The sequence below is a fragment of the Eutrigla gurnardus genome (genome assembly GCF_963514095.1).
Source record: "Eutrigla gurnardus genome assembly, chromosome: 12".
NCBI classification, from domain to species: domain Eukaryota; kingdom Metazoa; phylum Chordata; class Actinopteri; order Perciformes; family Triglidae; genus Eutrigla; species Eutrigla gurnardus.
The window spans coordinates 18,585,018-18,609,312 of record NC_139926.1 but is presented as its reverse complement, the minus strand read 5'-3'; the positions used below and the strand labels follow the sequence as shown (position 1 = coordinate 18,609,312).

Below are 24,295 nucleotides of genomic sequence, written 5' to 3'. Positions count from 1 at the left end.
GACAATAAATAACTGAAGCAGCACATGTCCCATATTGACACGTCTGATAACTTCGTGTGCATCAGGACCAAGTGGAGAAGGTTTTCCAGAAGCAGGCGTCCATGCAGGAGATGTTTGACAAGAGGAGCGCCAGCCTGAAGAAGCTAGCAGCCAAGCAGACCAGGCCGGTGCAGCCGGTAGCCCCGAGACCCGAAGCCTTCATCAAATCCCCCCTCAGCTCGCCTGGTCAGTCTCCACGCAGTTAGGACCTTTATTTCACACGATGCAGAGCCTTTTAAAGGCTGTTATACTCTTTGTACACCGTAATGCTTTTCACATTATCAATAGCACTTAAAGGTACATCAGATTCTATTTTTGAACACTTAATTGAGTGGATGGATAATATGGATGTCTGTACTGTACCTTACCTGTCAAACAACATAAAAGGTGCATTTTTAAAAATGTTAATTGAAGACATAAATAACCCCAGAAAGTTAGGTTAAATGTACTTGTGAGTCTGGAAATGTGTGTGACTTCTTGGCAGCCTAAGTATACACTGTTCACTTTTGGTCTATATCACAACTCATTCATGAGGACTTGTATTGCAGTATTTTCCTCCTGTGAGAAGTACCCCCAGATATATCATCAATACAGCAATAAATACCAGAATCCTCTTGCAAGAAATGAAAAATCCTTAATTTTCTTAATTCACTTATACCTGATCCTCACTCATATGTTCCAATTCTGGTGTATTCACAATGAATTTGAAATTACAATACTTCAGATTGAACCAAAAGTGCTAAAATATATGGTATTCAAAAACTTTGAGAAAAGTTAATGCCTCAAATATTATGGTGGACTAACGACCAACCAAAACCAACGTCCACAGGGAATCTACTGAAGTCAGTTTATTCTTTATCCTTTATTCTGACTGTTGTGATCCATGTCCACAGCACACAGAGCACAGCAGGAGAAGAAGTGCTCGGAGGCAGACTCTGAGAACAATCGTGAGAACGTGAGTATCGTCATGATTCAGTTTGTCTACATGGTGCCTGTTGCTTATCATGGGAACCCAATGGTTTTTTGTTTGTTTTTTTAACCCAGGGAAACGGCCAACTGCAGAACGTCGACGGTAACAGCAGACACGCCTCTCTGTCGGAGGAGGAGGAGAACCTGGCGGTGCTCAGGAGGTGAGGGATCATCCGTTGCTCTTTCATCTGTAATCAAATCACACAGCAGATGGACGATGTGAAAACGGTCACCTCGTTATCTACAGACCTGTGCATATATCATGTTTGCCTTCTGTCATTATTCTCTCCTCGTCTGCAGGCACGTGATGAACGAGCTGCTGGAAACTGAGAGGGCCTACGTGGAAGAGCTGCTCTGTGTTCTCCAGGTGTTTATTCACTCGACAAAGTGTTTACGGTGTCCGTCTTTCACTTGTCTCTAGAAATTAATATTCATTTTGTGTTGCAGGGATATGCCTCGGAGATGGACAATGCAGCGATGACTCACCTCATCCCGACTCCTTTGCAGAACAAGAAGGAGATTCTGTTTGGCAACATGCCAGAAATCTACCACTTCCACAAGAGGTGAAGGAGCGCCATCTGCCTGTCATTCATGATACTGACATGGTGTTATCTGTCAAAAATCAGCATCGTATTTCTCCCTTTAACATGATTTTGGTATTTCCAGGACGTTTCTGAGGGAGTTGGAGCAATACACCGACTGCCCCGAGTTGGTTGGAAGGTGTTTCCTCGAGAGGGTGAATAAATCCAGATTTTTCAGCACACACGTGTGAATCCAACTGTTCCGATGAAGAGGCTTCTTGAATACGAATCGTTTTCTCTGCTCCTCTAGATGACAGACCTGCAGATTTATGAGAAGTACTGTCACAACAAGCCTCGCTCTGAAAGCCTTTGGAGGCAGTGCTCAGACTGCGCCTTCTTCCAGGTGAGCCCCGGCAAGACTTAAGTAAATATTTGTTTGTTTGTTTTATTTGACACAATTCTTTTTTTTTTATTATTATTGTATTTCCACCAGGAGTGTCAGAAGAAGCTGGAGCATAAACTGGGGTTAGACTCCTACCTGCTGAAGCCTGTTCAGAGGATTACCAAATATCAGCTGCTACTGAAGGTTTGATACCATCCGTTATCTTATGATAGGACTTATGATATTCAGTCATCGCTGAGCTTGATTTTTTATTGTGTTTCATCACCACAGGAAATGCTGAAGTACAGCAAGAGCTGTGAGGGAGCTGGTGACCTACAGGAGGCCCTGACCTCCATCTTAGGCATCCTCAAGGCTGTCAATGACTCCATGCACCTCATTGCTATTACAGGATACGAGGTGAAACATCAAACAGGAAGCTGTCTTATCAATCACACAACAGACTATTAAAAGGATCATTTAATGTCATTGTGGAGTTGAAGTCTATTTGTTACACACAAAAAACACATGACACACAAAAACAGCAGTGATTTCCGTAGTGCATTTTAAAAATTTGCATCTGTCCTCTGAATCTTTACAGTGCCTTTACAGGTTACTGGCTCACTGCAGGTCACAATGCCTGTCACCTGATATACATAGACTAGACAGATTGAATGGAACAGAAATGTAATTGTTTAAATAAAAAGTACTGTGCGCTCAGTTGTCTTCATCATACACCATCTTTACCTCTTTCTTTTCTCAGGGTAACATGACTGAGCTCGGTAAGCTGCTGATGCAGGGGTCATTCAGCGTGTGGACGGAGCACAAGAAAGGTCACGCCAAGGTTAAGGACCTGGCCCGCTTCAAGCCCATGCAGAGGCACCTCTTCCTCCACGAGAAGGCCCTGCTCTTCTGCAAGAGGAGGGAGGAGAACGGGGAAGGCTACGAGAAAGCTCCTTCATACAGCTTCAAACAGTCTCTGAATGTGAGCACCTCTACGGTTACAAGACCTGCATTTGTTCCTTATTCTGCCATTTATTTGTATTCATGAAATCTTTTGCGTCGTCTTTTTTAATAGATGAGTGCCGTCGGCATTACGGAGAATGCAAAGGGAGACAATAAGAAATTTGAAATCTGGTGCAACTCGAGAGAAGAGGTCTATATTGTTCAGGTACGTTAACACATGTTGATGCTGTCGATTCTTTTCTAACTGTGAATAAAATCCATGAAATGTAACCGACTAATAAATGCTACTTTGTAGCCAAAGCCTTATTTGCATTTGTTTTACAAATGTTTTTTGTTACAACAGCACATTTGGAGTGGCCAGCTATTTACTGAACCTTTTGAAAAAATAAACATTTTGAGAAACGGACTAACACATTGCTGGTTTTAGTCTTCTTTTGTCCAATTTGTTCACAATTTAAAAGAAAAATGGCTTATTCTTGAAGTACAATGTACTTTAATGAAGAAGAATCATATGGACGTCTACCTCCAGGTAACTGTTAAGAATAATACAGTTTACTCTGGGCTTTTTCATATTTATTAACCTTCCTGTTTCAGGCACCAACAGCTGAAGTAAAAACCACTTGGGTGAAGGAGATCCGGAAGGTTCTGACAACCCAGCTGGAAGCGTGCAGAGGTACAGAGAGAATGTACTATAATGCATATTAAATTGAATGTTCACACTGAACCAGAAGCTAAACAATTGTTGTCAGTAATGATTATGAAACGAAAAATCTTTTGAAAATGTTCCCTCATGGGTATTTTGAAGGGGTCGTTTTCCCTCTCTGTGTTTCCAAAGCCAGCCAGCAGAGGGCACCAGATCAGGTTTTCCAGTTCCCTCCCGTGCCCAGTGGAACAGTCAGCCTCAGGTATGTCTGCCACATCATTTCATTCTCTCTCACAACTAAATGAGAATTTGTCAGCAGCCTTTTAAACTTAGCGATAATCGGGTACTTTTTGTTTTAGTCCGTTTAAGACCGGTCAGAAGAGCTTGAAGAGGGGAGAGGAGAAGAAGGCTGAGCCCAGCAGCCCTGATGCCAACTCCTCTTCTTCACCAAAGCCAACAGCAAAAGGTGAGTCAGAGGACTAGTAGACATCCAGTGAAACAGATGAAACCTTTATTTATTTATATTCATAACAAATGTGCCTCTAGCATATAATGCATGTGTATTATAACTGTTTTAACCCATTTCTTACCTTCTGTCTTTTCCATTAAATCGTATAACTTCTTCCCACTTTATTCCCCCTCTATACTTGCTTAACTTTCCCCTCTTCTTCCCCTCTTTTTGTCTGCCTCGGTCTCATACTCTGGGTCAGATGAGGCCGTGACAAGCCCTACCTCAGACAGAGCTGCTGTGGCTAAAAAGCGCTTTACTTTACAGGGCTTCAGTAACCTCAAAGCCCAGAAAGGTAACTGCAGGCCATGAAGTCAATTTCATATCCAACATCATCCTCTGCATTTGTGAAATGGGGAAAAAAGTTAATTTCTCTAGTTGATCAAAGTCAAAGAATTTTCTTATTCTTTACAATTAGTACCTCTAATATACCTCCCCATGAAGTTATCACTTTAAACTGTGCTGGTATGTGGTATTATTACCACATATTTTAACTTTTGAAAGAGCCAGGGGAGCTGTTTCCTCCTGATTCGAGTCTTTATGCTAAGCTAAGCTAAACGGCTGCCAGCAGTAGCTTAATTTTAACAGTACAGACACAATAAGTGGGATCGATCTTCTCATCTAACTTGAGCCAAGCAACCTAAGAGTCTGAGGGACAAAATAAATAATGTAATAATGTAATGTACTTCAAGACGTTTTGCTCAGTAGGTCAAATACTGCATGCTTCCCTTCACAGAGCTCTCAACTACTGATGATAAAAGTTTTACATTACCCTCCATGATGATCTTCCTGTCACCAGGTATAACACACATCTAGACCCTGGTGTTAATCCGTAAAAATTGCCTTTTTCATAGCTTTGACTTGTGAAGCAGGAAAAGCACAGGTTTTACTAGTAACCTTGACAATGTCTCTGTTTTATTCGAGTTCCCCAGCGTGACAGCAAACCATGAAACAGAAGCCTCAGTGATTTATATTATTTACACCTGTGCTTTTCCTCCTCTAACGTGTTCAAATGTCTTCTGAGAAATGCCTTTGTTACCGGAAGTCTTTTATGGTAGCGGCTTCATTTCAAAAAGCATCACAACACTGAGCTGCTCTCTTTGTTAGAATTGGTTTTCCTGCTCTGTGTTATCGTTTCTCAACCTTTGTGATCCAGCTGTTAGTTTACCCTGTGTCGTTGTGTCAGATGAACATTTAACCATATGAGACTTTTTGAATGTCAATATTTGAGTTTTTTCCCTGTCTCAACGACCATCCCTGTCCCTCCATTTGTGCAGGATCTCCCACGAGCCCCGATCAAAAGACGAAACGCCAAAGTGATCCTACGCCATTCGGCTTCAAAGGTAGTTAGTTTGTTGAATATGTGTGTACTCTCCCCCGAGGTTTACGTGTTCTTCCGTGAAGCCTGAGCACAGCCCGAGGCTCTGACTGTGATGAGTTTCATTGGTTGTAGCTGCTGCAGGGTGAGTGACGAGCTGTGTTTCTATTGCCTGGTGTCCCTCAGATGCAGGTCCTCCACCCCTCCACCTGAGCAGGGTCAGGTGGCTCAGCACCCCTAGTCTCTTACAGACAAAGTTGAGAGGTACACTGTGTTGGGCCCATTGTTTCACTACAAACCCTTTCCTTCTCAGTTTTTGCTTCGCCGTCCCACACAAAAAATCATAGAAATACACACTGATGAGGAGACATTTCTACCTGCCACTTTCCCTTTTGTTTGGGTCAGAGTGTAAGATATGGACGTGCATGCCCATCTCCCTAGTCTTTGAGTTTTTTGGGGGATCGTTTTGGAGCCGTTTGTATCATTCCTGGGATTCTCTGTCCAAAAGAGCTTTTTGTGGTGTTTCCTCTCACTCTTACTCTCCTCGCACCTGTAGATCTCACTCGCTGCCGGTCACCTGCATGTTCGACAGCTGAGGATGAATACAGCTGTAAACTAAACACCTGTTTCTCCTCCTCCTCCTCCTCCCTTCAGGCTGGAACAAAGCCTCCCTGTCGCTGGATGCCTCAGAGGAGCATGACGGCTATTCCAGTGCAGAAGATCCTCTTAACTCCGACCCAGAGGACGACAACGGCGAGAAGCTGGTGAGTCACTGTGTGTGACGGACCACATGTCAACCAAGCCTGTACTTGTTTTCATCAGCAGCACAAGCATCAAACATGTTACTGTTCATTGTCTCATTTTAGTATGTAAACTCTTCTGTTTCCTTATGTGAACCTCAAACAGTCCGCCGGTAAATATAAAGTGAGGGCCGACTATGAGAAGGGCGACGCTCGGGAGCTCTCGGTGAAGAGTGGAGACCTGGTGCAGCTGGTGAAGGAGGGGGATGACGGACAGTGGTGAGTACACAGCCTTACCGCTGCCAACAGAATTAAAGTGGATGTTATAGCTGCTATAATAGTGAATGTGTGTGTGTTTGTGCAGGTTCGTACGTAACCTGAGCAGCTCTAAGGAAGGCTGGATCGCAGCCGCTAATCTCAGCACGCTTATCAGGAAGTCCAAGTCTTGCCAGTCTCTCACCAGCTCGGGTATTCAAACAAACACAATAGATCAACAGATAGTTGTTAAGCAAGAGAACGACCTCTAACGTCAACCCTCAATGTGTGTGTGCATGCGTTTCTACCAGAAGGCAGCGGCTCGGGAAACCTCAGCACATCATCCAGCTGCAGTGAGACCTACACCAGCTTCTCTGACATCAAATCCTGAACTCGTCAGCACTTTTCACCGTCACCAAACTGCCCTCCCGAATGCTAGCATCACGTGGCTGTCTGTGCTGTATTGCTAACATCGGTACTCTTAACAACTTTGTCAGCTTTCCACAGAAGGCTCTATCTTTTATTTCATGCAGCAGTTATTATGGTAATATGTTCTACATGTGCACATGTCATAGACTTGATTGATACTGGATGTATAAATACACCACAGACAGTTAACCGCTAGTCATACACTTGTCCGTACATATTTTTTGTGTTTATAATGTCATGGATGTATGAATGGGCCAGCTGGACTGATCTCAGTTAATGCATCTATTTGTGTTCACATTAAAAGTGGAGACAGATTAGGGATTACTCGTGGATGACAGCTTTCTTTGTGTTCATCTGCACTAATATACCCAGGCAGGGATTTATAATTCCACTGTTACTGTAAATAAAACGCAGGGAGAGAGATGACTGTACAGCTTGTTGAGCTTGAATGTTTTCCCGGAGTCCCATCAACTGCTTTGCTCTTTACAGGTTTTTATTTATTCGTAAGAAACGGAAAACACCCACATATGTTTAGTCTCTCATTTGTCTCTCCGTTGTCATTAGCAACCCGTCCTGCCACCAGCTCCCCCAGACTTTGTGTAAGAGCTTCTTGTCTTTTGGGGTCCGTGACGGCCTCTCGGTCTAACTCTGTGAGTTTTTCATGTACGCTACAGTTTAAAAATCTTCCTCCGTGTGAATAATCAAGAGATCATTGTATAGCGCTAACTTATTCCCCATGGAGGGATCATGTTCTGAATGTAGATATTGTTCATTAATATCCGTCTGTATTTGAGATGCTATATATTGTACATTAAGTATGGTGATGTCACTACATTGTGACTTGTTTTTTTTTTTACATAAACGACTTGTGATAATGCAGTCATTGTCTCTTCTTTCCTCTTTGTCTTTTAGATGAAAGATTATAAGTAGATTGACAAAAATGTATAATTGCTAAAAAATTGGACTTCTTTCAGTCACTTTAAATGCAGAGATCTTTCACTATTTCAGTATTTCTAGAAAACAAACCATCAATTAATTGAGTTCTGTACAAAATACTTAAATGACTGCCACCTCAAACTTCAATCATGCTTTCATGTTAATGCATGAGTAATAATTAATTTCTGAATATTTTATAGTATAATATTCACAGAGGCCATATTTCCCCATTGAGTATGTTTACTTTTAATACTTCCCTTAATTATACCTGTATACTTTTCGTAAATTGAGCATTTCTAAACATCTGGAGCAGTTGTGGGTACACAGAGGTAGACAGATGGCTTGTGGGTAAAACTCATTGGGACCAGAAATGAAAGTGAAACTGTCCAAATAGGTTGCCAAGTTTGACATAAATCCGCCGAAATACATTGCTGTAAAAAAAAAAAAAAAAGTATTGTTACCTCTTTTAATATTTTTACATACGGTAGGCATAGATGTATATTAACAGGTGAAACTGAATTATGAGTTTTGGAGCTCCAGTTGCTAGAAAAACATTTTAAAAATCCATATCATATCAATAAAACCAGGCCAAACCAACAACAGAATAGAATAGAAACTCTCGACATAAAGCTTTCCGTGGAAGAAAAACTACTTTAATAAAAATATATTCGTGTTAGAAAACACGTTATGACAGTTTACAATACAAACAAATAACAACACATGATCATGTTTATGTTACAATAAAAAATAAGACACTAATGTGTAATATAAGATTTTGAGAGCATAATAACGTGGAGGGTGAAATTCTGCAATCTCACTTACAGTATTGTACATATTTTTTTTAACTAATTGAATAGTTAAATGCTTTAAATAAATGTTTTTATTAAATGTGATTGTTCCTTTAAATATTTTGTAGTTGATGGCTAGCCTAATCTGTCATAACCTCAGTATTAAACTAAAATCCTGGCTACAATTCTGTTTGCTTTACGGGGGGAAATGAGACAGTCAGTAACACATAATCCAATAAACCACGATTTCCCTTCAATAACGTAGTTCTCCGGAGATTGAATCGGAAGGGGAGGTCGGGGGATATTTCGGATGCAACCTGGCAACCTTATTCAAACAAAATAATGGGCGGCTGAATGAATCGCTAGCTTAGTTTACAGGTATAATGCTCTGCTGTTTTACCGCGCTTTTGTTAAAAAAAATAAATTAAGCACTTTACTTTAGACAGACGGAATAGTTTATCGGCAGTAAGTCAACAAAATGGACGACGGCGGCGACAAAGTGTCCTGCGTTCTTTGTCAACGGTCCGAGGAGACGAAGGTAACCGGAGCGTTATCGACCAAAGATGGAGTCGCGGCTCACCAGAACTGTTTGGTAAATATCATCCCGTTTCTCCTCCGTTCACGTAACGAGGGTTACGTTAACGTTAACTAGTTACCATGGCTACGTTAGCGTTAGCTAAAGTTGGCTAGTTAGCTAAAGTTAGCTAGTTAGCTAAAGTAACCCCCCCCCCCCCCCCCCATTATGCTAAAAGGACGATAAATCAGGTATTTTTTGATTGACTTATTCGTCATTTATAAACAACAACTACAGTGAAAGTCGTTTGTACTGTTAATTGTTTAACTCGGTTTGCAAGTTAATATTTAACAGTCAATAACACTATACTATATTTACTGTATACAGTACGTGTGTGGTATTTGTTATTATTCTCCTTTTTTTGTAATTCATATTTATATTATTATTATTTTCAGATTTCAGGGACAAAACACAGGACACAAAACACACTACATATTTTTGGCATCTCTGTACCCAGTTTTGGTTGCTTAATGATATTATTTACAAGTATATCAGATATCAGTGTTTGCTGTATTTATCGGCCCATTCAACTAACTGCAGCTTGAGCTTTCATATCTGGAAGACATACAGCTTTGTTGTTATTGTCCAAGACATTTTGTCCTCCCTCATGTTTTCTGTGGGTTTTCTTCCTCAGTTATTTTCGGCTGGTCTCTTTTGCCGGAATTCTCCACAGTACGACGACCTGTTTGGCTTCTCTGTGGAGGATGTGCAGAATGAGGTGAAACGAGGAAACAAACTGGTAAATGTTATTGACATTTTTTCAGATGTGAATAGGGCTTAACCGTTAATAATGGGGTGGGAGCTATTTCTTCAGTTGTGTTTGCTCATTTGTTTGCATTAGATGTGCAACAAATGTAAGCTGAAAGGAGCCACTGCTGGGTGTGAAGTCAAACGCTGCAAGAAGTCCTACCACTACCCGTGTGCTGTTCAAGATAGGGCTGAGATTATTGAGGATGTGGACAAAGGGAGCTTTGGGTTAGAAAACATAGTCTTGTGTTACTGCAGTATTCAAAACATACTTACATTTTTCATTATTATTATATAAACTGTGTTTTTTTTTAATGCTTCAGGCTGTACTGCTTCAATCACAATTCACAAACACGAGGTACATTTTTGCCCTTTTTTCCTGTACATTTTTTCCCCCAGTGTATGACATATTATGTGTTGATTTCTTTTCTTTTTAATTTCCAGAAAACAACGGCTCCATCAACGGACATCCCTCTTCCTCCACAAAGTCTGGGTCTTCAAGAAACCACAGTGCAGCCGGACCATCTAAGGTATGATTGATTGTCCTAAAACAGTTGGCCACTGTAGCTCACCCAAGCAGGATTTGTTGAGGTCTGTTTACAGGGGCAGATTAATACACATTTAGTGTTTTACGCTGAGATTAAAGCACAGTCGCTGTGTTCATGCAGTGGCGATTTTAGGATCTATCAATACAGAACATTTATTTTCCATTTCTTATTAATCTGGCATCTCTCCAAAGAGACACGGTTTTATACGACTCCAAACCTTGTCTAGTAAGTTTTCTATTTTTTTCCATGAGGTATTTTCCCCTGCCTGTAAGAAGACAGATGGAAATAACGGCTTGGAAAGCGTATCTAATAATGTTATGTAAGTACGGCTTTTGCAAACATTTTTTTTATAAAACCTATATCTAAAATCTCTACATTTGTGATCTGCTCTTCAAATCGATATCTGATCACGCTGTAATAACCAGGCGTGTGTGTTTTTTCTTTAGGTCGCGTTACAAACATGCGCCTGCATCACGTAAGAGGAGCAGCAGCAGTAAGTCCTGCTCAGACTGCACTTTTTCACCTGTTTTAAATTGTTTTCCATCTTCGTGTACAGATTAAATGGGCCTCATTCACAAACTGTGTAGAGTGAGAACATTTCCTCTGGTATTTGTGAATGTAGCCCGTTGTCTTTCTTAATGACAGGTGATTCTTCAGCAGCCAGGCAGCCGACTGTGTACAGCAGTGACTCCAACTCATCCGGCAGTGCGAGACGTTCATCCGCCATGGTACAAATATTGTTCATAAACCCTTTAAATAATCACTTTAATATTATTTTATTTATTTTCAGAATTATTCTGTGATTTTAATCGTTCAATCTGCTTTCTCTTTTGAAACAGAAACATTGCAGAGACAAGTAAGTGTGAGATAATTTGACTTTTCTTCAGATTGTTGTGCTTTTTTTCCCCTTCAGTGTTTTGAACCATTTGCATCAAGTCAGTAGCATCTCATGCTTTCGGACATTATTATTATTATACTGCTCACAATGTCAAAACAGTTCTTGCACAGCAGAACATTTTAGTGCGTGGGGGTGAAAAACTCGACTTGACAATAACACAGATCTCAGACCTTCATCTGGCAAAATACACTTAGACAAACAGCACTTTACATATATATGTAGGCAGGAAACCTCCACCAATCAGAGCAACACTATATGTATACGAGTTCAGGTCAACATTAGTAAGAACTTTTTTTTTTTTTTTTTGCTTCACTGCTTGCATAAACTCTTAATAAAGTGTACCAGTTACTGTGGTTATAATGGCTGACCTCTCACCTCTGTCACAGACAGGAAGGGACGCCCTCCAAACGTAAATCCTGGAATGTGGTAATGTCAGACGAGTCTTCAAATTCAGGTAAACACACTTACAATACACGAGAGAATGTAACCTACTCAGAACTCTGGTGGGAAGTGCTTAACACTCTGATTTATTCGATCTCCCTTCTTCTACAGGCATGAATGAGCCTGATTCAGAAATGGCAATATTTGCCCCTTTAGAGACGGATATAGAGGAAAGTGCAAACTCTGTTTCTGAGCCCCAAGTAAGTCTAATCTGCCTTTCCATCATTAACCACTGAAGATGTTTGATAATCTGAAGCGTTCTTCTCTTTTCTTTATTTTCTCCCATTTTCTCGACTGTGCATCAGGCGATCAGGTGAGATCAAACCTCTGTGTTTAACTGGAAATATACATTGCATTGTGTGACCTTGTTGAAGCCATTTGTTCACATAAGTTACTTTACATGTGAGACAGAACAGAAATATCACTAACACCTCCGCATTAATCATTTTACTTTTAACGGTTAATAGTTTTACTTCAGAAAGAAAACATACAGACAGACTTTGTGTGAGATTCCTTGGTTTATAGTTAGATTCAGACAGAACAAGCAATCTAATGGCAACTTGAGACGGGTATTTCATGTCATTGATTTTTTAACATTTTATAGACTAAGCCATCCACTAATCTGATGCATAGTTGCAGTCCTACACGTTACATTAGAATGCATTCCAATATAGCATCGCTACAAACTACAGCTAACAGCTATTTAAAATGATGTCATAGTTTTCATTACAGGAGCGTTTTATCGGATTGCATTTCCAAAAGTAAGAGTAGAGGATTAACTGTTTAATGGTGTCCTCCACACACAGAAAAGACACGGCGGAGAATCCCACTTGCTCCCCCTCAGGTACAGTAGGCTGTCACAGTGAATTCAGTGTACATATAATATATGTGACCAAGACGTAACAGTACTAATAGTGTGCAAACTCCTGCTGTTCCCTGTAGGAAATCAACTGGAGGATGAGAGCAGAAACGGAAATAAAGATGGAGATGAAACAATCATAGAATCAGTGAGTGGCAACATATCGTCCCCTCTCCAAATGGTTTGTTGATTTCTCTTTAACAGCTAGAAATTCTCACGTTTGAAGATTCGAGCTGTAATTTCTCATTTAGTCCTAGATTTGGTCTTCCTCTCCGAGAGTCACAATATGAATTTACACTTTCCTGAAGCCAATTTGAATGAATCTGGCTCAGCGGGATATTTAATCCCAAAATCAACATACGTTTACGTGACTAATATACGATGTATCATCACCACTAGCAGAGCAGTATTAACTCACCTGACATGTAATGTGTTTCCTCTCAGGATGCCGAGTCAGAGAGTCTGCTGCTCGCTGTGTCTCGGCCACTTCCAGTGACGATGGCTCCCGCCTCGACTCAGACGGCACCGACTTTATACCCCAGTGTGTTGTTGTGCAAGATGGAGCAGGAGGAGGAGGTGCCGCAAAGAACAGATGAAGGTAGAGTTTACCCTAATTACTGTTTGTTTCACATGCATTGAACTTGATGAAATTACAAAAGGAGATTAAAATGAATTGTATGATTTTAAGCAGAATTGAGACTTGGATAGATATTGATCGTGGTTATACAGTGCATGTAGAAAGAAATCTCAATACTAATATGTGTGTAACAAGTAAACGGCGTCATCTTCAGAAGCTGAGAACAGCCGTGCTTGCAAGTATTTCTTTAAATGCCTAATTACCTTGAAATCACACGTTAATTATCTAGTTATCTCGAGAAAACAAACCTTGATGTCCCAAGATAAGGAGGCTTGTTTTCTCCCATAACATGCCTAATTGAAATCAGGAGTGCCATGCCAGCATGCATAGATGGCATCTTGACAACTGTAGCAACTGATTTAAGCTGAACGTTTCAGATCAAAGAGTTCCCATTATTACTTCAATCAGGTTCTAACATGGGCAGAGATAACATTGAGATCAGTCCTCAGCATTTAAGGAGAAAACTATTACAGCTTGTTTTCATTTTCCTCCACATCCAACTACTTATCTTTTTAGTTTGAGAAATCTGCAGAAAATGTTTTTTCCCCCCAAGAATTGACTTAATTGAACCTGTTATCACAAGAAAATATTGTTATCTGGAGACAACCAAATAATAAACTTGTGATCTCATGATTACGGTGTTTCAGAGATGCAACATGGTCGTACTCAGCCATTGATCAGCAGGGAAATGAGTTACATTTACATTACAGAGATTTCATTATTTTTTGAGTGTCTGTGATAACAAATCCCTCTTTTTCAGGGTTAATTTCTGAGAATGGTCCCGTCAACAGTCCTGAACAACACGATGCTGGACCTTCTGTCCCACAGCAGAGCTCCGCTGAACCTCCGTCCTCTTCTTACCACTCCAAACCTCACAGTCCACCTCCTTCCGCTGGCTCAGCCATTTCTCCGGTTCTGCCCGCAACCATCCGTACATCCAGCCCGTCCTCCCCCGAGTCCAACATCGACTCCATCAGCTTCTGGAAAAGCTGCAACGCGGCAGAATGCACACAGGCCATCTTCGACGCTTTCATTAACGAGATGAACGACATCTCCAGCAGGATTCAGTCGGACGAGGCCAGCCAGGAGGGTGAGGGAGGATGCAAGATACCCACAGCATCTGTGTCACGCCCCTTTTAATGTTTCAAATACTGGAATGTAAAGCTCTCTGTATTCTTTCCACAGATTGTGATCGCGCACTTAAAGTGATGACTGCTTCTGGGAAACTGGCAGAGCTTGTGGCCAAGCAGCAGGAAGGTGAAGTACACCAGTGTTTCCCACAGGACTTTGTAAGACTGTGGTGGGTGGACCTCAGACCCTCATGGGGCGTCTGGGGGCCGGACCTTTCCATTTTAAAGTTAAATACATCTATCTGGTGCAATTTGGCAGGCAAGAGTAATACAAATCATTATAGAAAGTTGAAAAAAGTAATAAAAAAGTCATAGTATAGCACGTTGAAAAAAGGAATTAAAAAAAAATATTAAAGTGTGTGAAAAGTCATAATATAACATATTCAACGTGGTTTTAAGATGGTGTAGTCTTGCCATTTGTATCATGATAAAACTATGATTTCTAAAAGCAAAACATATATTTTTACAGAGTTACAAAAGAAACAAATGGAGCTGCAAAAGGCAGCAGCAGCGATGAAGGAGATCGTCTCGACACTGAGCAGATGAGTCGGTCAGCAGGTACCGGAAGAACCTCAACTCTTCTTCTTTCACTTTTACCACCGTTGTTTTGTATTTCAAGTTACTGTCATTAACATTTCATCTGCAACAAATATTTCAATTTGATAATTCAAGAAGCGCTAAAGGAGTAAAATGTTTTAAGTTCAAAATCCAACAAGCGACTGTTTTTAGATCTTGAAATTGTTACAATACCATGTTTTAAATATTTCGGTGTTGAAGTTTTTTCCTTTTGAAGATGTACTGCTTGGATATTGTGTCACTAGCACTTTCTTGGTCTGCTTTAATATATTTTATAATAGAACGGTAGAAAAACAATTCATTTCCACTGTGTTTAAAACGTATTTTATATTTGTGAATGTCTGAAAAAACCATTGAAGCTGTATTGGAGTTATTACATCTATTCGTGAATGTCTCGAAAGATTGTTCGCCCGTCCAACTGTTATTATTTACAGTAACTCAAATATGTCTGATGCACCATTTCTCTTTTCATACTTAAGTCTTCATTTCACAAGTTAACTGGTAATAACATGTTCAAACTAGTCAAAGAGAAGAACTGTAATAATGCTGCAGGTTACAGTTTTTCCAGGGAGTTTTGAGCATACAGAGTTCACTGTAGAAGCCAGAAGTCTGATTTGTTTACCGTAATGACCAAAGACAAGTAATGTTTTGTCTTTTTGTACATTATTGCATTTTTATAACGTTTAAAGTGGAAATTTGATTCTCACATGACACGTGTTTGTGTTTATTTCTTGTCCTTGGGACCTCTTTTATAACATTTGTTCAAGTCAAATTTATTTCAGTCAAATTATTCATGCCAGTTGTAGAATCTCTTTATTTTTATATATATATATATATATATATATATATATATATATATATATATATTTTATGAGCTGAAAAACATTAAGTGCTAAAGGAAAACATATCTTCATCAAACTGCGGATAGAAAAAAAATTCTAAGTAAAAAATATTTTTTTATCAGAAAACATTTCTTTTTTATTCATTTGCTTGCAAAGGTCACAAAATGTAACATGTGATTCATACTCAGTATAGCAATACAATTCATAGAAATTTAGCAAATATGTTCTTCAAAAACCTCACAGCAGTAGTGCAGATGTGAATAAACACATTCATAAATGTTAACACTGCAAAATATTGCTTTCAACAAGAAGTAGATGTCTTTTGGATGAAAAAGTATCTAAGAAAAATCGAGGTCCTGGCTCACACGTCTTTAACCTCTGCAAGGCCACATGCCTTCTTTAAACAGGTTTTAGTGGCTCTAATGGTAGATTTTGTTTCAGCCGGCAACCAGGCACGTTAAACCGCCAGTTAACACCAAATAAATTGCTTTGTGTGATAATAATGGAGTTATAGCAGCACAAAATCACATTTTCCAACCTATGGAATTCACAAATGTAGCACGCAGATGATAGTTTTCACATCTGTAACCATTTAAGACTGAATCCGAGTTTGTCTTCCTGCCTAGATGGAATAATAACTGACCTGAGTTTGACCTAAACAGACTTCATGAAGGATTAAATGAATGTGTACTCTCCAAATGCCAGAGTCCTGTCTTCAAAATACTTGTTCTATCCTGACATCAAAAAGTGCAAAATAGCCTCAAACCTCCACATGAGAACCACGATCCCAGATGGCACATCCAGATTATGATGCGGTCTTTTAGTAAAGAGGAACACAAATCATATTTCAAATAAGTGCAAACACTAAAAAAAGTAACTTGGTCAATTAAAAGGAATAATGGAAAAAGTAAAATAAAAAGCTGAAACGACTTGATGATGCCTCTCAATGCGTTACCGCTTTACACAACATGTGTAAAAGGATATGTAGTCAGGCACTGGCAAACATCCATCAGCTCAGCCTTGTAGCGTCAGTTAGTGCAGCTCATGTAACGGACTGGAATGAGAGGAAAAGCATCTGACAGCGATGGTGATGATCTGAATATATAAAGTTTGTGTAACCGTCAGTGAAGGTTTGTGGGGCTGACTGGGAGAGGCCGAGTCCCTCCGGAGTCGCCGCAGCATCCTCTGAATCCACGTCGATGAGGAGTTCAGGTTCAGGTCAGTTTTTGAAGGCTCCGCAGCGGCTGGCTCGGCAGATGAAATCCTTTAGCAGGTTGCCGTCGATCTGCCAGAAAGCGGCGGTCTGGGTCACTTCAGTCAGGTGATTCACACAGAACTTAAAGCAGAACTCTTCCAGGTCCTGAACGGCAAAAAGGTGAGAGCACGAATTAGCAAATGCCTTTTGGTTCCACGTTCTTAAGAACATTAACAAGATACTTGGATAAACTTAGCAGCCCTATTTTCTGACCAGCACAAGAAGGTCTGACGATTTGGTATTTTTCTGACCTTGAATTGTATTTTGGTGCCAATATGAGTGAGTACAGCTGCTTCATAATCTACATCGTTTTCAGTTCATGAAAGCCCTGCATCCATTTGAAGGCAGCAGCACAAATCAAATCTGCAGCCTCGATTTGCTGAATTTACTGCACTCTGGAAACCATGTTCTTTCTCCCGTCACGGGCCTTTGCTTTAAAGGATAGCTTCACAATTTCCAAGTGTGCTTTAAAACAATTGCCAGCATTCTGCACATTGAAACTAGTTTTTCTTGCTTGCACTTCCAATGTCAGTGTTGGGGGACAAAATCCACAGTCCTTCTCTCTAAAAACGTATTTAATATATTGAAAGATAACATGAGGCTTCACTAGCTTGAATTAGACAAAAGAGGTGGATAGATAAAATTCACACGTTTTGTTTTTCCAGACACAAGAACTTTGGAATACACTTTTGCAGTTAACTTTGGATTTTGTCTGTTTCAATGTACAAATTGTTTTAAGACAGACTTGAAAAGTTGTTAACCTGTCCCGTCTTTCTCTGTTGCTGAGCTCAGAAAAGTCAGAAAACAGTTGGTCGACTGACCTCTGCATCGTAGCGCACAGCGGCAGACAGCAGGGAGAAGGCGTTTTCTATGGTGATCCCCCTCTTTATGATGTGTTGGCACAGACGTTTCAGGCGGTTCTCACAGTACGACGTGGCCAAGTCCAGCAGTCCTGATGGAGCAGAGGCAGTCACAACCTACTTCCAAACAAGAGTCAGTAAAGATCCGTGTGTGTGTGTGTGTGTGTGGTTCTGACCGATAGCTTCCTCGGGAGGCAACTCCACATTGTCGGTGTAAAGGAACTCTAGGAAGGAGCGGTACACCGAGAAGGAGAACTGGTCTATTTCAATCACCTCCTTCAGGTCTTCATTCCAGTGGGACTGGAACATGGACCTGAAGTGTTCACACCTGCACAGCAGTTTGTTTCAGGGCAGATACAGATGCTGGTCTTGACTTATAATGACTTATATTCCATAGTTTCAGACCTTAAAAAAAATCCCTGACCTGATTTTGAGAACTGCTTTGTGGACATAAATATATTTGCCGTCAACGCAGAACTTGAGGTCAGCCGTCTCCGGGTTGTCAAACTCTTTCTTGAGAGCCTGAGCCACGGTCAAGAAGTCATCGTGCTCTGCAGGGAGAAAACGCCCACGCACAAACCCACACACACTAAGCTCCGGCTTGTTAACAAGGAAAATGAAAACAGCAGTGCTTTGCAACGCATTTTACAACCCAAACAGGAAGGAGCACAGTTACTTTCTTGTGAGGATGTATTTGACGTGTTTCTAATGTGAAAATAGTCCCTGAATCAATTATGAATATATGGGGAGTTAATTGGAGTAGTTCCTCTGGAAAGGATCAACTCTGCATTTATGTGTGTTTCATAGAATCAAACATGTGAAACCATCTTTTAATGACATCACTGGGCACATGAGCCCGTTGTCTTACCCATGGAGAGAAGCCTCCACATAACGGAGGGGGTGGAGAAGCATGCAAAGACATCGTCGGTGCAGGTGAAGTGCGTGAGGTGAGGCAGCACTATAGACTGGCCCCGGCACTGGCCCCACATGTACACCTGACCACTCTGGGTCTTAGCGGCCGACGTGTGCGTGGAGTGACAGGCAGCGATCTCCACGATCCTGTCGGAGAAGCCGGAGGAGACGGTTAGCGGCGTAAAAAAAAAAAAGACGATGACAGGACGAGCGGTGATGGCCTCGCTCACCTCTCTTTCTCAGTCATGATCTGGACTGGGCTCAGCTGGTTGCTCTTGTTGCCGTTGCCCAGTTGCCCATATGTGTTGGCGCCCCAGGCGAACAGCAACCCCTCGTCTGTTAGTGCCAGGGAGTGGGCATAGCCGGAGACAATCTGAAGACCAAAACAAAGACCCACACGTTAAACACTTTTATAAGCAATGTCTACTAGAATTGCTCATTTTTGTTCCTTTAAGTTTTCGAAATCAATGAACCAAATGGTTGATCACAGAGATACAGGCTTCAGTGTATCTAATGATAATGATTACACCTAAATAACACCTATAACGGCCATCGCAGCTTTCACATTGTGTTTCTCCGAGTCATCTCCACAGGAGACTCTTGGCTTCTGTGAAGTATTCTAGCAGTAAAACATTTGATTACTGACAAAAAATCAGCTGGTGTATACATTAAGTTGCTTCTTGTACCTACTCACAGAACTATAAACTGGATCTTCGTGCATTGAAATAAGTTGACAGGGCACAATCAGAATGTAGTGATGCACTGGTAGCGTTCATATGACACATACAAGTGCTTGCGAGTGTGTGATGTCACACCTGTTGCACACATACACCCTGCAGAGCTACAAGGCGACAGGGAGTGAGCTGGTTCCCGTTATTTCCAAGTCCAAGCTGTCCGTTCCCATTGTAGCCCCAACCGTACACCTGCGGAGAACGCGAGGAGAACGTGAGGAGACGGATGACATCGTGTTTAAAGCACCAAGATAATGTAAACACCTCTCCGTTGTCCACCAGCGCCAGAGACGAGGTCTGCCCACAGACGATGCCGACGGCCACTTTGTTCTGCAGGCAGCTGGACACCCTGCGGGGGGTCGGCTGGTTCGCTGTGGAGCCTGAACCCACCTGACCACAGTTGTTATAGCCCCAAGCATACACCTGGCAGACATGAGGAAGAGCAGACGGTTATTATGACGTAACAAAAATAGCATCCATCCCCCCCTTCACACTCAGCTTTTATGTCCCCTTAGATGGAGAGGGAGTTTAAAGAAGCTTAAAACTCATAAAATGGAATGACTTTACATTTTGTTATGAAACAAATATATTTATTGCGTCACAGAAAATATATATTTCCCTTCTATGTTAAATAAGATGATATGAAAAATTATAAGTTCTCCCTGCATAAATAAAGTATCAATACTTATTTTTGTATCCTGGATTTTTCTTTTTCCTCCATCTTTTTTCACTTTTCTACCATGACAGTGAGCTGGACTGCGTTTTCAAATCACTCATGAGAACAATGAAAAATCACTTTAATGTTCATCATTCTTATTGAGTGTTGTTTTTAAAAATCACGATTCAATATAAAACCCTAATTCGTCCCGTGCCTAAACCACAGTGAATACATAATGTAGTTGTGTACCACAACAGGATAACAGCACACTTCTGTATGAATCTGACTACGATGAGGTACTTTACAGCACAATCGTGTCCTGAAGGCTGAGCTTGTTTTCCAAGTCTTCAGCTCTGAGGGATCAGCCACTGCTGTGATTGGACTTAAGATACCTGAGATGGTGCGTATGACTAAGCACTGCCTTTGGCCAAAGCTGAATCACATGAGTTATTACAGAAGGTTTGAAGCAGGGTTCCATTCTGCTGCGTAGTAGACACTCACTTCTCCTGAGTCAGTCAGAGCCATGGAGTGGTGAGAGCCACAGGCCACCTCCGTGACCTTCTTGTGGAGCAGGTGAGCAGACACGGGCACTGGAGCTAGTCCTTGGTTGGTCGTCCCGTTTCCCAGTTGGCTGTAACCGTTATGACCCCAGGCGAACAGCTCTCCATCTGAAACACAATGAGATTAGTCATTCTGCAGCACTTTTTAATCCGACCGTGAAGAGGAGGATTAAACATCGTGTGCAGTTACCCTCTGTGGCCAGCAGGATGTGGGGTCCGCTGCCGTAGCTCAGGCTGGCCACCTTCCTCCCGCTCAGGAAGTCCAGCTTCTTGGGTACAATGGAGCTCTGGCTGTCCCCTGTTCCCAGGCAGTTACTGCAGTTCAACCCAAACACGTACACCTGCAATGCGGAGAGAGGAGGAACACAAAAGAGCTTGTAATGTGGGTGAGTGATAAGCAGGGCCGAGCGGAGAGAGTATCTGTCAGGCGAGAAGGTAACAGGTCACGTGACACCAGGCAGCGCTGATAAGAGCACATAAACCTCCGTACAAAACATCAGCACTGACACATGGAGGTGACAACAAGGACAGGAGATTACTGGGATGTGTACTTTAGCATTAGCTATTAAAGAGCTATAGCAACGGTTTCAGCCCACTCATGGTCACACGTTCAAGGAAACTTTGCATTAGAGTCAAACATGTGGCTCCCTTTTTTAAAACTCCTGTATTTGCATTATGCTTTTCAAAATGTGCTCGTTAGAAAAAGCTGATCTGTATCCAACTCTCCAATCTGTGTTGTCGAAGCTGCATGTTTTTGGCCACTTGGGGGCAGCAGAACCACCTATTAACATAACATTGACATACTTCTGCCTCATATACAAAATAATTACAGCTGCGTAAACGTCCACTGGGGTTGATTAGCGATCGTAAGCATGTTTTACTTGTTAGGAACTTGTTAGAAGTTGAATTTTATACAGGCATGAATTCAAATAACTGCTTTCAAGGTAGAAAATCAATGTAAAAACCCATAATATGCTGAAAAGGGTCGTCTAAGTCTTAGTTACGCACTGGCACTGATGTTTTCTCACCTCATCATCTTTGGTGATGTAGATGGCCTCATTAGCAGATGAACCAAACACGCATACTTTCCGTATGATGGCGAGCTCCTGGGGCCCCAACAGACTGAAAACGGGCCACTTGGTCACGTCCACCATGACGCACTCACTGCGAGACCGTGGCGAGGGCGATGCGTCGCAGAGATGAACCTCAATCCAAAGGCAGCGCGGGGGAACGGGGGAGGAACAGGCGCCAATGCTGCAGTCGCTGTCGGAGAGCATTTTACAGCAAAACCAAACCAGTCTGTCTTTTTAAAATGCAGCTTCACAAACATACGGTGATGATAAGTGATGGTATGGCAGGCATGTGATTGGCAAAGGTCAAAGAGCAGGGACATATATCATTTTGCTTGCTTGTTTGTTTAACTTCTACCTCTCAGCCCTGAGCTCAAAATTAAGCTTTTCATTGTTGTGGAAGCTTACTTGGGGGTCCTCCCTAACAATATGACATTTCTTTAATGCAATGTTTACAGTTATTATTAATGCCCAATACGTTTTAAGACAAACCTTGCTATGGTTGAATTATTATTCACACATATTTTAACAGGAAGTAATACTAAACCCATGCATGATCTCATAGAGAAGATTAGTGAGAAGTTGGGTCATGTGGTGCAACATTAGCACAAACAGATCAGGGCTGGTATGTATTAAGCTCTTCGGGGGGACATTTTGGTCTTAAGTGTGTCAAAGAGTGATATAAGTTATAATTAACAATACGTGTAAACATTCCTATGACTTGGTCTCAATTATCGAGAGAGAGCTGTAGAGGTTTCCTGACCCAATTCGGACTCACCAGCAATTGGCTCAGTTACAAATACAGAAGCAAAAAAATAAAAAATACTGATTTGTTTTAAACCAATTTGATATAATAATGATATATGTATTGTTTTAATAGTGCAACTCTGTGTAGTTTGTGAATTTTAATGAGCCCCGTCTTAAACCAGACAGCAGACACAAGCTGCAATGATGAGAAAATCCTGAAATTTGCTGAAATATTTTTCTTTTATGCCACTTTACACTTCTACTTTCAAAGACTTAAGGTGATATTGTAGCCTACGTGTTACTCCACTCAGCTATAGTTAATACATGCTTTGTTTATTATGATTTTACAACTAAAAATATGATCATATATCACTACATTCTTCATGAAAATGATCTGAACTTCAACCTCAACCGTTTACGCCAATGAGCAACCTGGGTTAAATGGTGACATGTAACCAACCACGGTCCACAGTAAAAAGAGAGTACAACTATGGCCTTGTATTACATGAGTATATTGTGATACTGATACCAGAGTACTAGTGACAATGTACTGGGAGCTAACTTATCACAATATATTTGTTGTATAATTTTTGCCATGTCAATTTAGTTCAGGTTCCCATTTACCCTACAAACTACCTTTTATTTTGAATTTGTTTTCCAGTCTAGAAAAGTAGAACCCCAGAATAGATGATTAGATGGACTGTAAATATGTTGGGAGCTCTTTTAACCAAATATGTAGAGGGTTGGTCACCTGGAAGACATTCCTCAAACCGGCGGAGGGAGACAGTTGACTTTGTGAGTGTAAACGTCACTGAACGTCTGCTTGCGGATTGATTTTACAACCGTTTAACGGTACACAGGTGTGTTGGCCGCTTTCCCTCAAACCGTTAACGGTTAAAAACAACGGGCGACTTTGACAGGAAAGTGATTGAAAAGTCTCTCTGTGAGGCCACAGAGGTTGTGACATCACATTAATTCGCCCAGCGAACACTAACAACTTCGCTTAACGTCGGCCATTGTCACAAACGCATTATTCAGCAAACCCATTCGAGCTGACACAACACATCAAAGTGGAGTCGGTACTAGAACGGATCCGTTTTTATGAAAGCGCCAACGCTAACGGGCGAGCCGTTAACGGCTTTCAAACTACGTCCAAAGCTACAGAATAACACTATTTAACGCTTTTCGTTGAGCCCACCTGTTGGAAATGGGTCCGGGTTCTGGTGTCGTTAACGGTTCTGGGGGCTGACGGTTCCCCCGGGGGCCACACGGGTCCGTGTCGGTCTTCTCGCCTCCAACCGAAGCTGCCACTTTCAGCTGTGACGCTGTATTTGCGGAAGTCAGGAGAAAAGAAAAACACGTCACGTGACTAAAAGGCCAAAATAATCGATTGCAGATGGAGTTCAGACTCCAGAATCCAGTCCTGGAAACAGTTTAAATAAGCGGAATTTCACCAGATAAATAATAAAATAATAAAAATCAAAGCTTAGCACACTAGTCAGGGTCAAAATAATTTCTTTCTAGAACTTTCTACCACATTTCATGGTCTTCCTCAACCGATGGGGTATCATCAGTATTAAGATTATTGATCTTTAAGTATCAGGAGCCCAAAGGCCCCCAGAAACCAACTCAGTCTCACCACAGACTGCATGCAGTAGCTGCTCTGGAGAGTTGGCCCAGTTGTCACAGAATTATACTTTAAAAATGACTGTAAGGCGTAAGTTTAAAGTGATAAATTCAATGCCAACTGGGTACCACA

General features: G+C 41.3%; 3 protein-coding genes across 20 annotated transcripts in view; 2 read left to right on the top strand and 1 right to left on the bottom strand.

The window, feature by feature from the left end:
* mcf2lb (mcf.2 cell line derived transforming sequence-like b) overlaps window positions 1-7,646 on the top strand; it is a 33,924-nt gene extending 26,278 nt beyond the window's left edge. For 3 of the 15 annotated variants that reach the window (XM_084022845.1, XM_084022844.1, XM_084022842.1), the window contains exons 13-34: window positions 66-225; window positions 933-994; window positions 1,084-1,169; window positions 1,309-1,375; window positions 1,456-1,571; window positions 1,675-1,744; window positions 1,840-1,932; window positions 2,023-2,115; window positions 2,203-2,328; window positions 2,672-2,893; window positions 2,987-3,079; window positions 3,469-3,547; window positions 3,680-3,779; window positions 3,877-3,983; window positions 4,228-4,320; window positions 4,762-4,824; window positions 5,303-5,368; window positions 5,530-5,607; window positions 5,998-6,107; window positions 6,250-6,362; window positions 6,448-6,551; window positions 6,650-7,646. In XM_084022845.1, coding sequence (XP_083878971.1) covers window positions 66-225; window positions 933-994; window positions 1,084-1,169; window positions 1,309-1,375; window positions 1,456-1,571; window positions 1,675-1,744; window positions 1,840-1,932; window positions 2,023-2,115; window positions 2,203-2,328; window positions 2,672-2,893; window positions 2,987-3,079; window positions 3,469-3,547; window positions 3,680-3,779; window positions 3,877-3,983; window positions 4,228-4,320; window positions 4,762-4,824; window positions 5,303-5,368; window positions 5,530-5,607; window positions 5,998-6,107; window positions 6,250-6,362; window positions 6,448-6,551; window positions 6,650-6,729 — 2,181 coding nt within the window. In that variant the 3' untranslated portion in view covers window positions 6,730-7,646. The remainder of the gene's footprint in view (window positions 1-65; window positions 226-932; window positions 995-1,083; window positions 1,170-1,308; window positions 1,376-1,455; window positions 1,572-1,674; window positions 1,745-1,839; window positions 1,933-2,022; window positions 2,116-2,202; window positions 2,329-2,671; window positions 2,894-2,986; window positions 3,080-3,468; window positions 3,548-3,679; window positions 3,780-3,876; window positions 3,984-4,227; window positions 4,321-4,761; window positions 4,825-5,302; window positions 5,369-5,529; window positions 5,608-5,997; window positions 6,108-6,249; window positions 6,363-6,447; window positions 6,552-6,649) is intronic. The other 12 variants (XM_084022846.1, XM_084022847.1, XM_084022848.1 and 9 more) reach the window with 10 other exon arrangements.
* Window positions 7,647-8,826: 1,180 nt separating this feature from the next.
* phf11 (PHD finger protein 11) lies at window positions 8,827-15,241 on the top strand. 4 transcript variants are annotated; one of them, XR_014598040.1, is made up of 14 exons: window positions 8,827-9,083; window positions 9,700-9,804; window positions 9,907-10,040; window positions 10,136-10,170; window positions 10,257-10,342; window positions 10,612-10,679; window positions 10,807-10,853; window positions 11,006-11,088; window positions 11,200-11,216; window positions 11,645-11,712; window positions 11,811-11,899; window positions 12,506-12,543; window positions 12,642-12,739; window positions 13,003-13,141. XR_014598040.1 is itself a non-coding variant. In XM_084022508.1 (14 exons), exons 1-13 carry the CDS (start codon window positions 8,970-8,972, stop codon window positions 12,658-12,660), a joined length of 903 nt encoding a protein of 300 aa, XP_083878634.1. In that variant the 5' UTR covers window positions 8,827-8,969; the 3' UTR covers window positions 12,661-12,706; window positions 13,003-13,143. The 4 variants fall into 4 exon arrangements, 3 of the variants coding, with proteins under 3 accessions (XP_083878634.1, XP_083878636.1, XP_083878635.1); XM_084022508.1 differs by having other exon boundaries at window positions 12,642-12,706; window positions 13,003-13,143; XM_084022510.1 differs by lacking the exons at window positions 8,827-9,083; window positions 9,700-9,804; window positions 9,907-10,040; ... (6 more) ...; window positions 11,645-11,712; window positions 11,811-11,899 and adding exons at window positions 13,956-14,285; window positions 14,381-14,452; window positions 14,795-15,241 and having other exon boundaries at window positions 12,033-12,543; window positions 12,642-12,706; window positions 13,003-13,156.
* Window positions 15,242-15,866: 625 nt separating this feature from the next.
* LOC311021591 (RCC1 and BTB domain-containing protein 1-like) lies at window positions 15,867-23,857 on the bottom strand. Its single transcript, XM_084022238.1, has 12 exons — window positions 23,735-23,857; window positions 21,748-21,982; window positions 20,910-21,060; window positions 20,661-20,827; window positions 19,766-19,924; window positions 19,586-19,693; window positions 19,001-19,143; window positions 18,727-18,917; window positions 18,283-18,409; window positions 18,035-18,186; window positions 17,820-17,950; window positions 15,867-17,103 (listed from the first exon to the last, which is right to left on the bottom strand). The coding sequence occupies exons 2-12, from the start codon at window positions 21,871-21,873 to the stop codon at window positions 16,963-16,965; spliced, it is 1,596 nt and encodes a 531-aa protein (XP_083878364.1). The 5' UTR covers window positions 21,874-21,982; window positions 23,735-23,857; the 3' UTR covers window positions 15,867-16,962.
* Between the last annotated feature and the right edge of the window lie 438 nt (window positions 23,858-24,295).